General features: G+C 47.4%; 1 protein-coding gene across 2 annotated transcripts; it reads left to right on the top strand.

Moving 5' to 3' along the window:
- The first annotated feature begins 90 nt into the window (after positions 1–90).
- Positions 91–12,564, top strand: egln2 (egl-9 family hypoxia-inducible factor 2). Of its 2 annotated transcripts, none has more exons than XM_086164676.1 (6): positions 91–321; positions 991–2,223; positions 9,452–9,571; positions 10,196–10,332; positions 10,813–10,880; positions 10,992–12,564. In XM_086164676.1, exons 2-6 carry the CDS (start codon positions 1,063–1,065, stop codon positions 11,042–11,044), a joined length of 1,539 nt encoding a protein of 512 aa, XP_086020802.1. In that variant the 5' UTR covers positions 91–321; positions 991–1,062; the 3' UTR covers positions 11,045–12,564. The 2 variants fall into 2 exon arrangements, with proteins under 2 accessions (XP_086020802.1, XP_086020800.1); XM_086164674.1 differs by having other exon boundaries at positions 829–2,223.
- The last annotated feature ends 193 nt before the right edge of the window (positions 12,565–12,757 follow it).

Below are 12,757 nucleotides of genomic sequence, written 5' to 3'. Positions count from 1 at the left end.
GCGGGTCACGTGGTGCGTTGCGCGTGGAAATGACAGGAGGGAGTGGATGGAGGCGGGGGCTTCTTCTCCTCCACAGCGCGGGGCGCGGAGTCCGGTGTGATCGTTCCACGGAACCCCCCCCACACACACACACTCACACACACACACTTACTTCTCCACCCCCCGCCACCCCCCACGGATTATTTATAACCTGGAAGAGAATGGATGGGACGCGCGGGTGCGCGCGCGCGGGGGGTGGGAGACGATCCCGGAAGTAACATGCGTACTCTCCGTCTGTCACGTACGCTCGCTGTGGATTCGCATCGCCGCGGGCAGCCGTGGGTAAGCGACTTCGAATGTTAAGAAAGCGTGTTTTTGTATTTTTTTATTTTTATTTATTTATTTATTTTTTTGCTTTACGCTCCCTATCACTTCCATCGCTTCACGGATAGATTGTTTTTAACACAGCGGTGAGACATTAGTGACCCACTCAAACGCACACGGATTAAAAAAAAAAAAGTTGTTTTTTTTTTGGTCGATAGCCGGTGAAGATGATCCAAACGCGATTTTAAATGTATGTCTTTTTTTAAATATTTTTTTCAGACTCAAATCGGAATATGTGTGCGTTTGATTTGTTTTGCGAGAGCGGGTCCCCCCCCCCCCCCTTACCGTTCGTTGTATATGTATAGTTTGTTTAATTTTATTTTCTTTCAACGCAAGGTTTGTTTGCCGATTTAACTGAAAAGCGGTTTATCGTCCTTTAAGCGGCGACGATTTCAAAGAAAACAAAGTGTCTCTCTCGGAGCTATTAATAACCCTAAAGTGTATCATTTCACCCCCCCTTCCTAGATCTTCTCCACGACCACGTCATGTTTCAAAGACGAAAAACCGAGCCCGATCGAATAAGAAAAAAATAGTAATTTATCGGGGAGGAGGAGGGGAGGGGGTGAATTAAAAAAGCGAGCGGAATGAGAAGCACGGCTGTGTCAGATTCCCTCCTCTCCGTCACAGAAAGCAGCGGCTGAGCTGGAAAATGAAGCGAGGACGTGAGCTACGTGCGCATCCAGCAGATGACGAGATGAAATGGAGAGCCTGGGACGGACGGACCTTTTAAAGCCCGGCTCCTCCCGCCGATCGCTCACTATCCCCGGCTCGCAGGAGAGGACCGGCGAGCCGCCGGAGAGCCACCGCCGCCGCTGCCGCGCCGACATGGGACTCAACGGCTTCTGCGCGGCGCCCGTCGGGAGTCCGACCGCGGCGGAGCTGCTGGCGGATCTGGCCTCCCAGACCGACCCCCCCGGCATCATCACCCTGACCAAGCAGTCGAAATCCGGCGTGCCCCCCCACAACGGCGGGGTGGCGTCTCCCTCCGCCACGGTGGAGGGGAGCCACGCAGGCGCCCTGGCCCACACGCCGAACGGTTCCCCCGGGCAGATGCAGGTGGCACCGGTGCAGCCCTTCTCCAGCAGGGTTTGTCTGCTGGAGAACGGGGACTGGACGGCTCCGGAGAAGTGTCCCCCGGGGATGAGGAGGACTCATGGAGAGCTGAAAGCCAGGCAGCAGCTCCAAAAGCGGAGAGGCGGAGAGAACCGAGCCGTGGGGTCAGAGGGCGTCAGCGGGTCGCCGGAGGTGGAAAGTTACGCCGATCCATTTTTCGCCGTCGGAGACTCAGGCTTGAAGCGGAGGAGGCTGGCGGACGGGTGCGTCGCTCCCAAGTTACCCAAGGCCTCCAGAGCGATTTTTGAGCACTGTGTGGACCCCCATGCCCTCCTTTCCCCTCCTTTCCCCCAAACAAACCGGCAAAACGGACATAACGCGGCGGCCCCCGACACACCAGCAGCATTCAGGCAGACCTCCCCCGTCGAGGACAACAACATTCCCGCCCCGTCACCTTCGGAAGGATCAGGCTGGTCGGCTGAGCGCATCGCCCTGCAGTACATCGTCCCCTGCATTAGGTACTACGGTATCTGCGTGAAGGACAACTTTCTGGGCGCCGAGCTCGGGGACAAGGTCCTGGAAGAGGTGGAGGTCTTGAACCGCAGCGGGAGGTTTCGCGGCGGGCAGCTGGTGAGTCAAAAGAACATTCCCTCTGGGAGCATCCGGGGTGACCAGATCGCCTGGGTGGAGGGAGGCGAGCCCGGCTGCGAGAGCATCGGCGTACTGATGGCGCACATCGACGAAGCCGTCATGCACAGCGCCGCCAACGGACAGCTCGGGGACTGTGTCATCAACGGACGCACGAAGGTGAGAAGCGGAGCGGTTAGATTTTGCTTTCAAGACACGACGTCCAGAGATAATATGTGTTTGAAATGAGGAAGGAACAGGCTGAACTGAGTGTGAGGTAGAATCCCAGGATGAGACCCGCTGTGTTTAATACCACACGTGAAACCGATAAGGCGGGTAAACCCGGGGCCGGCTGAGCCCCTGTCCTCCACTGGTAACCAGGATAAAACGGCGCTTTTCTAGCTCTATCTCCTCGATCACCACGGTATCTCTGGCTTCGAAGCAGACGTTGCCGCCTTAACCTCAGCCTCGGCCTCGCCCACTATGTGTTTCGGCTTGATTTTTTCCAGGAACTAACCCATTCTCACTTTTAAAAAGGCCAAATTTGTATGAAGAATATGAATTCCCATTTGTCGGTCCACAGAAGGCTCGCCTGACTTTTTGTCCTGCATTCCAAGCCCTTTTCCAGCACTTAGCCAGGAGTGGTTTATCTGAGCAGGGGAATGTCAGCGAGTCATTGATATCGGGCTCTGACGTCTTTCCCCGGCTTCGGAAGAAAAAACAGAGCCGTAACAGTGAATGGGTATTTATGCAGCAGAGCAGGAGGATTGATTTTTAAAATCTGTCTGTGCCCGAGGTGTCAGTCCAGTGACCTCGTCTGTCCCTATCTCTGTTGCGTCAGACGTCGCCCCCTCTGTCCGTCTGCGGGTCTCGTCTTTTTACGTAAGATTAAGGCTGTGCGTAAACACACGTGTCGGCCTTTGCTCCCGCAGACGCCGCTCGCAGGGCAAAGTTACTTAGCTCAGAAGCAATGATGTAAATAGCGGACAGTCCACGTGGCTTTCGGTGACGGGTCGAAGGAAGAAAACAACATTCATGACTCATCTAGGAATTTAGTAACACAGAGTTTCAGCTCTTTTTTTACGAGCCAAGTGATTTACCCGCTAAAGCTAGCAGTGATTAGTGGTTAGCTACCGCCTCACAGCGAGAAGGTCCCTGGTTTGATTCTGACTGGAGGCCTTCTCTGTGGGGAGTCTCCATGTCTGCGTCCGGGCTTTCTAAGCTCACTGGAGACCCTGAATATTCCAGGGAATTGTTGTATGTCTGTAGCGACTGAACCCGACCTCTCACACGATGACAGCTAGGATGGGCTCGACCCTCAGTGCAGGATATGCGGTACAGATAAGGAATGAATGACCAAGTTAGCTGCATTCACAGCATGTAGTTTTGTCATGAAGAGCTTTATTTCACCAAAAACAATTGCTAACTATAAGTAATTATACTGAATGTAGATCTGCGTGGCGGACGCACATCTCATCTTCAGTAAGGAGGACGGGCCATCAGTCGGAGGGGCTAGATTTTGGTAGTGACAAGTGCCTGACGTTCGTCTGACGTTCTTTTCCCAGCTGAGCGTTCCTGGGATAGTGCAGCAATGGACAAAATAATGAGGTGCGCACAGGGAGGAGGCGCGAGGAGTCAGGTCACTGCGTCTTTTCCGTCCTCCTCTTCCTTCCGTCCACCTTGGAACCTCTTTTGGTTGCCCCTTCCGTAACGTTTTGACTTTCCCCTTCTCAGCAATCCTGACCTCCTTTTTTCATCTGCTGTCCTCCACTTCTCCCGCTCCTCCGCCTTTCTCCTCCATCTTATCAGCCCCTTGTTCGGCACTCGGACAAAATATTTCCCGTTTGTTTCCTTGGTAACAGGCCCATACAGAGTACAGCTCTGCTTTGTGTTTCGGCAAAGGGATGGAGTGAAAAGGCCGGCAATTCCCAACGTACAGTCTCACCACCGATGAAGAGAATCTCTATGCTAACTGCAGTTTGTCAGTGGGTGACATTTATAGCCGTGGGTTATTATAGTATGGAGTACAAGAAGGATGTGGATGTTGGGGGTGGCACGACGAGCGGAGGTTACTGCTAAGCGAGAGAGAAGGGGCGATGCAGCAGAAGCCCTGGCATAAAGAGTCTCTGCTGCAGCAGCGTGTCCTCAAATGCCCCTCATCGTGCTCAGCAGTGCCACCATGCAGGGCGAAACCTGAAGTTCTACTGCAGTCATAGACCTTCCAGCAGGCTGGATAAGATAGACGATGAATATAGTGGCATATTTGACGTTGGGGTCCTTAATCAAACAAATCTGATAAGAATCAATCGGAGACATTGGACCACACGTGTAACACATTCATATTCAGTGATGTAAGCAAGCTGGGGATTTTAAATGTATTTGATGTATAAATGGCGCATGTAATCCCTGTTCCTCATATTGGTCGTGCATTGGAAGGTCACCTTTTGGGAGGTGGTATTTGCCTTTCCCCACTTCTTCAGATAACGTATCAGGTCCATATATGACACGTGAAGCGCTCTGCCACTGAGCTACATATGACTGCTCTACTCTGTTGGAGTGGAGAAAAACACAGAGGGAGTAACAGTTTCGGTCAAGAATAATGGTAAAAGTTTGGAAAATTTCCCTGCAAAGATCCCTCCACCATCAAGGCTTAGACCTTTAAGAAAGTCTAATCAGAGACAGTTAAAATTCCCTTCTCTTATGCGCAGGGAACCAACCAGCAGCCCTCCATGAGGTTCATGTTACTCAAGGAGTCTGGTTTTAACATCTCCCTGTGTCTCAATGTTATCCTGGGTTTAATCATCGTAACCAAACATCTCACCTCAAGTCTTTACACCTCACACAACCAAGCCCTGAGCCTGAACACAAGTAGTTTCTCCGGTTAAACATCAAGGTGTTCCTTCCGAGAGTCACTGTGCAAATTAAAACGTGAGTCTCGAGAACATCGGCTCCAACTAGATGTAACTAGATAATAAACCAGGTATGAATGCTTTTTGATCAATGATATGACACAGAGTTTTCCCAAATCGGTTCACTAAAATGATAGGAGAAGAAGCGGTAGAGAGTAGAAGGTTCCTAGTAACGTTTCATCGTAATTTGCTCTAAATCAGGCCATCTAGCGTGCTTGTACCTCAGCCGTGTGATGATGACTCTGCATTTCCAAACATCTGAAGACCCGAATCCACCGTCACATTCGCCGATGTTTTTGATTTGCTTCTGATAAGGCTCGGGCCCGTCAGGCGGTGGAACAACCCGATAGAGCCCCCCCGCCCCTGATATTTTGAAGTTGCCCAGCTAACTTTTACGTACCTGCACGGCACAAACTGAGCGAAGATGTTAAGAGGTGATACTTGAGGCCCGGGAGATAACGGATGGACCCTTAGAGATACAGAATATTTCATCATCTAACTCTTTAAATCTTGAAAACATAGCTTTTGATGAAATACCGGTTGCCAAGATTGCTATTGTTTTTGTGCCTGTACTATTAATTATTTGTCTACATTTCACACCCATTAGCTTTGCTAATCCAATGTTATGGATTGGTTCTTGTCAAAACCCTCTTTTTGTGGCAACTGGACTTGAATTTCTTCGCTTGAAGACGTTTCACCCCTCATCCGAGAGTTCTCTGAAGAAACCAATTCAAGTCCAGTTGCCACAACAAGATTTCGATAAGAATTCACCACGACCTGGATGACCGAGAACTTCCACAGACACGTTATGGATCAATGGTTATTCAAATCCGTACGGCGCAGTGGTTGGCGCTTCTGCCTGACTGCAAGAAGGTCTGTGGTTGGATTCCGACAGGGAGGCCATTCTGTGGGGAGACTCCATGTTCTCCCCATGTTTGCGTGGGGTTCTCCACACAGTCCGAAAACAGGAGGTTCCTAGGAGACTATATCGAATCAGGGAGTGAATGGTTATTCTCTATAATAGCGGTCCCCAACCCTTTTTGTACCAGGGACCAGTTTTATGGATGAAAATGTTTCGCCGAACCGGTTAGAGGCGTCGGGGTTTCAAATAAAAAACTTTTTCAGATCACAATAGTTCATCTGAATACAACAATTACACATTTAATTAAACAATTACAATATTAAGTGCGGCGGTAAGCCCAAGGCAGAAACTGTCGTTTTTCAAAATAAGATCCGGGAAGTCTAATGAAAAACTACCCAGAAAGATTTTCTTTGCGGAACGGTAACAAATGATCCGGGGACTTCTGACACCCAGTCCCCGGACTGGTTGTCGACCACTGCTCGATATGACTTGAATGATTGTGTCTTCATATAAAATGAAGGAGAGGGTGAATAGTTGCGTGTCTGTATGACATTTGAATGAGAGGTTGAATAATCATTCACCCTTTCATATGAGGCCCTGCTATCGACTGGCGGCCAGTCTTTGGTGAACCCCCACCTCCTGTCCAATGGCAGACGGAATCGGCTCCAGCCTATTCAGGTTCCCTACACAGTTGAAAATGTGAATAAAATCCCAGAATCCCATGTTATTTAATTTTCATTGCATTTTCCCATGAATCTTGATGCTGACTATATTTCTGTTCCATCTTACAAGGTTTTTTTTTCCCCATTTCATTTAATTTCTTAATTCTGCGAGTTTGTTTCTCATGAGAACAAATCCCGACCGAATCAACCCTCCGACATGGGAGACGTGGGAGTGCCTCTCAGTTGTTGTACACAATATTGTGAATGACACTCCGTAAACAAACTCTGAGCCAAGAGGAGGGATGCCTTTCTCCGTGTGGGCCATGGGGAGGAAGAGACCCTCCCTCTTTCCAGTCAGATGAATGTAATAAATGGGCAGTTACCTCTATGAGAAGTCAGCGTACACACGCCATCAATTCCACAAATGGCACATGCCGTGACTCTTGCGTTCGCCGTAGCACGAAAGAAAAAAATGTGAAATTACAACATGTTTTAAGTTTTCTGACAAACACGAAGCCGGGACTACTTTCTCAGCGAACCGACTCGAAGCACCGATTAAACACAGCAAGACGCCAGCTTGCCTGTAAGAAGAAAACGATTCAGGGAAAAAGATCAACATGAGGCTGAAGGGAAGATGACGTGATGGTGATTATTACCAAATGTAAAATGTCGTTAGCTTCTTTGCATTACAGCTACACAGGATGCTTTTAAAACGCCTCGTTTTCTAAATGGAGTTCGATCAATCGAAACCCGGATGACGCTGCAAGGGGCCAGCAGGTCGCCCCATCATCGGGAACCAGAGATCAGTCCCTGTGTTTCCTTACCACACGCCTTTATTCACGTTTCCACGGCCGCAGTTATTAATCTTTTGAGGAAATGAAGTGGGAAGCGGTCAGTTTTTTTAATGGTGAGCGAAAGGAGCGTTACGCCACACAAACAGGCATGTTGTCGACAAGCCATACATATCAGTGCTTTCCTGCAAGTGCCGCAATAATTTATCCAAGATGCACTTCCAGCTCTTTACAGATATTGGATGTATGAATTCCCACGGTCTGCATTAAGCCGGGGGTATCATTACACAGCTATTATTCATTGTTTAGCAAATTAAGGAACAAGTAGTTAACTGTTGTCATAGTGCGCTAACCGCAGTCTCTTCTGTTTTAACCCCTGCTCTCACACACACACACACACACATGTTTTATGACTCTCCAACAGCAACGGCTGTATTTTTACTGCCTTATCTGACCCTCTCCCCTCCTCGCCCTTTGCTCGGTCATCTCGCCTCTTATCACAATTTGCATGCAGCATTGGGGTTTATTTTTTGCCTTCGTTCAGAACAGGCTGTCCTGCCAACCCGGCCGTCGCTCCTGACAGCTCTGACAGGGCCACGCATCCAACCGTGGGTCGGGTATCGTCGCCCGGTGTGCCGGCCACCGACGCAAAATAGACTTTAAATTAGAACGACTTGAAATCTTAGCAGAGGCGAGGAGGCGAGATGCGCGGAAACAGAAAAGAGACACATTGGATCACGACGTGCTATTTCTTACCTGGTGACTCAATGTTTTGTGTGCATGTGTGACTCTGAAACTGCTAAATGTCTTTTATCGTGCTCTGGGTAGATTTACAAAATGAATGAGATTAATAATCTCTGTCTCGTTTTAAGGATAGTTACTGCACGCAAAAGGTGGATTTACATGTGGCGTGTTTTACATTGCAGGCCGGGGGGTTGAAACAGTGGGGATGCATTCATATTTTCACAGCGCATTCCTTCGGTGCACGGACCCCCGACGTAACACTGTGTCGTTCTCATGGCCGTTGTTGAAAAAGAAAAAAAAAAAAAAACCACCTTGAATTGTTTTGAAGTGGTCTCTCATCTCTGGTAGTCATTTTGGGCCCGCGGCAAAAGGCCCGGGGGATAATGAGCTCCGACTGTGAGCGTCGGTCGGTAATGAGAGCAGACAATAGAAGCAAAGCCCAGTCACACGCAACACTAACAATCTTGGCCGTGAACGAGGAGGGGAAGCACCCGAGAAGAAAGAGGGCGGAAATACTCCTTTGTGAAACCTAACGTGATGTCTACTCGCCAACAAACACAAGGGCGGGTGCGTAGTTCTTGAAAACGTATTTTTCACTCGTTCGACTTCCTCCTGGGTCACGATCGTGACGCCGTAGTACTCCAGCTTCAGTGACGGCGACAAGGCGAGCTGGATTGACAGCTTGCCGGCGTGGAACTTGTTAGACACAAGCGATGCACTCCACTACCACTCCAAAACAAAAATGGACGACAGTATCTTTCGATTCATCCCTTTCCATTCTCGGTCTAGATTAGCTCTCCACCAGCAGCTGTTATGAGTTTCATAAGTAAATGATAAGATGAGATGAGAACATCAGACTGTGGCTGTCAGGGCTCGTGGAGATCCGGTTGCAGTTCTCTTTCTCTCTCTACTTTATTTAAAACCCTCCTGTACATTAACAATTATACAGGCCTGTAGCGGCTCCGGTCTGGAATGTCCATTGATTTCAGAAGCCGTCACGCAAGTTTCTGCCCCCCCTCCAGGATCTCCAGAGAAAGCGGCACTCTCCTGCTTCACAGCCTTGAACACAGAGAAGTCAAGCAGGGGGAAATACCAGCGCGAGACCATTGTTTTGAATATGGATACCCAGTCTGCCGATCGTACCTTGGAACGGCGGCTGAACTCTCACACATTTCGCGCCCCCGCCTCCAGCCCCCAACCTTGAATCGCTTCAGAGCCGTGTGAAAGGGAAGCTTGAGCGCTGCCGCTTCAGCGACCTGTCTCAAATAAACTATTGGAGTTTTGTTACTTTGTTTAAATCGATAATGGGTTATTGATCACGTTTGGTTCCTCACTGTCGACACTCAGCGTATGATTCCCCCTCATATGATGAATAACGAACCGATGAACTGTCATTTGATCCGAATGCACGACTAACGCTTGCTTTTCATCCGTTTTTAGGCCATGGTAGCCTGTTACCCGGGCAACGGGGCGGGGTACGTCCGACACGTCGACAACCCGAAACGGGATGGACGCTGCATCACCTGTATCTACTATCTTAACAAGAACTGGGATGTAAAGGTAGAACACAAGTTCAATTAACTTACTCCAGAACACAACAGAGCTGGGATTTTCTCTGTTCCAATGCAAAATGCAGAAGGCGGATGATCTGGAGCTCAAAACTGAGCTATTCAAAATGATCTAGATGGCTTCAAAAAAGGATAAGATCCAGAATAAAATGCTCTTTACAGGTGGTCCTCCCTTAACAACTGTGTTACGTTCACAGGGGTGAAGCGAGTTCGTCGTTAAGCGAAACACGGCTTCTACTGTACAGTATTTTGTATACAAATCGGCCATTTGTACTGTGCTATTTTACCTTTTTTTTTCCTCTAATGTTTATATTTGCATAAATATAGGCCAATTATAAGCGCATACAATACATACTCACTCACAACTCCGCTGCCAGTGCATTCTGCGCGGATTTTAATATTATTGCAAAGCCCATCGTAACTCCCGAGTTGTCGTTAACAGAGCGCTTTGTTAAGTGAGTACCATCTGTAGCTCATTTCATTAGCTTGCCCTTTTTAAGTGTCATTTCACAAATTAGTTACCTTTCCATTTGTACTTGTGCAGAAACTGTCACCATCCTAAACTCCGTACTTGAGGTTTTGGTTAGTGACTGTTTTGTGGTTTCTGTCTTTACAGACACAAGGAGGTTTACTGCAAATCTACCCGCAGGGTAAAAATGTGGTGGCCAACATTGAGCCGCTGTTTGACCGGCTGCTCATCTTCTGGTCCGACCGCAGGAACCCGCACGAAGTAAAGCCAGCTTATGCCACTCGGTAAGCGCGATTTAGCAATATGTCACTCGGTTGCACTCTGGTCGCTCTCAGGTGTCTCTCCTGCGCTTTGGTTTACCTTATGAACATCCTCTTCGCTCCTCTCTTGTCCTGTCCACTCCTTCGCTCTCATCTTCTTTCCTCTCTCTGGCTGCTGGTGGGGGGTTGAGGTGGCTTCAGAGGCAGGAAGTATATTTTCCTGAGGGGGCAAGGAAGAAGGGGGGGGGGAAGGTTCGATTGCAGCCCTCGTGTCGGAGAGTCGCAGACATGAGAGGCAGGAATAAACAAGACAGCCCCTCAGGACGGAGAAGAACTTTAGAAATTAACCCTCTGCTGCCCGGGGTCATCAGCCTGTCCGGGGCTAACGTCCTGATGTCGCTGATTTTTTTACACTCATCTGCCAGTTTTATGTACTTTTTAAAATGGTTTAACTCGTCTCCGTCCTTTTTCTCCTTTTTTTACTCTTCCACTTTTAATTTATAGTTACGCCATCACGGTCTGGTACTTTGATGCCAAAGAAAGAGCAGAGGCTAAAGAGAAATACAGATTGGGTGAGTTTTTATTTTCAAAATTCACATTCAATGTCAGATGTCTTTCTTGTCTTTTTTTTTTTTTAATTTAGCATTCAACATAATAATCAATACTATCTCTCTTCCCCACAGCAACAGGACAGAAAGGTGTTCAAGTGCCTGTCACTCAACACAGCAGGATGTAGATCCCGTCTAATCGCTGAGAAGCAATCTGAAAGTGTTATGTGCCTTTCTGCGCGGTGAATCCACATCATGGTCATAAAGGGAAACCTGTCATCTCTTCAACTCTGCGCGACAAGAACGTGGCAGATTTTACAGCACAACAAGATGGTCCTGCGTGGTGAGGCTCAGGTCAGACGACCGGGCATGGCAAAAAGAGACGATAACAAAGAAGGAGAAGTACCTAAACCTTCCCTGAACATCTCGCTAAATCGTCTGTAAGGACAACCGAGTGGAAAAGGACTCCTCCATTTTCTTACGTTGCTGTTTTGGTCTGTTCGATTTTCAGTGATGTGTTATATTTTGTTCTACTTGGCCTGCTGAGGTTGTAAAATCCAACTCGAAGGAGCAAACGAAGAGGGTTGTGGTGTTTTGTCCGGGCAGTCGAGAAGAATCCAGCGCACTCATTCTGTTATCCATTAACTAATTTCAAGACTACACAACGAAAACATGTCAAACAAATAACCTTGTACACCGCACATGTGTGTAGTGTTGTCTGTAGACTAAAAATATACACTCACACCTGAGACAAACAAGCCGTGCAGTGAAAAGTAATCCGGGGTTGGATTTTGTTTTTTTTTTTTTTGGTAAAAAAAAAAACGTGTGTGTGCGTGCGTGCGTGCGTGTGTACGGGTGTGTGTGTGTGTGTTTGCTTGCATGCGTACGCTCATGCACTTGTATGCAGATTCAGCTGCAGTTTGTTGTATCTGTTCGAACGAGGCAACAAAAAAAAAGCGTTCACTTCAACAGTGTCAGCAGGCAAACGTGTTGAAATAAACACATGGAGGGAGAAAAGATTGAGGATGTTCGCTAAAAAAGGGGGGTAAAGAAAGAAGAAATAAACTTATCAAAAACAGCAGTTAGCAAAATTCCATCCCAACAACAGCCTGTATAAAGACCATTTCCCGTACAAAGCACAGAGTTGAGCATACATTGTATGTGAACTGCAGGGTCACTCTGATATCTGTCCATGTGTGGATCGAGGAGTGTGTGTTTTTAAATGTGACTTCACACGTGTATGGGATGGAACCCACTGTCTTTAAGGGGAAACCATTTTTGTCTCAGAGAAGTTTTGTTCTTAAGAAGGTTGCTTAAAAAAAATAAAAATAGAAGCACTTTATTGTTACAAAGACAGATGTGACTGTCACCGGGTTATTGAATTGGCAGTTTTGTTGTGTGCGGAGTACATGTTGCATAAATTAATAGTGGTTTTCTGCTACATTTACTAGTATGACTAGTAAATTATTAACCAGTAGTAGGCCAACGATGACCTTTTCAATAGCCTGAGAACAGTCGAACCAAGTGTTGGTAATGCCATGTGTGAATGATGGAAAAAAATATATACAAAAAAAATGTAGTGTAATGCCTTTAAACTGTGGATAATATGTTCATTGAAATGCAATAGAAACAATAAGAGCAAATGGAAATTGTTTGCCCATTTTTTTTCTTAATTATTTAATTAAAATGTCTTTGCTTTTGTAAACAATACATTTGTATTTCATTTACAGGAACGGTTTTCTCTTGCGTTAAGATTTTACTCTGGTTCATGACAAGTGCAGCATAAGGACAGGGTTTACAGGGAAACCTTGTCCCATTTAGTTCCCATAAGCACTTCACAGTAACTGGTAAAATAAATGGCTTCGCAGTTAAAAGCACATATACAATACCTATTTAGTAAT

Source organism: Fistularia commersonii, chromosome 18 (assembly GCF_037954325.1).
Source record: "Fistularia commersonii isolate RoL2024-O1a breed Wild chromosome 18, RoL_Fcom_v1.0, whole genome shotgun sequence".
NCBI lineage: Eukaryota > Metazoa > Chordata > Actinopteri > Syngnathiformes > Fistulariidae > Fistularia > Fistularia commersonii.
This window is presented reverse-complemented; position numbering and strand designations above follow the sequence as displayed.

Coding starts and splice junctions, on each gene's coding strand:
- egln2 (XM_086164676.1), top strand. CDS start 1,063: ATGGAGAGCCTGGGACGGACGGACCTTTTAAAGCCCGGCTCCTCCCGC. Junction 9,572..10,195: donor ACAAGAACTGGGATGTAAAG/GTAGAACACAAG, acceptor CTGTCTTTACAG/ACACAAGGAGGTTTACTGCA. Junction 10,881..10,991: donor TAAAGAGAAATACAGATTGG/GTGAGTTTTTAT, acceptor TCTTCCCCACAG/CAACAGGACAGAAAGGTGTT.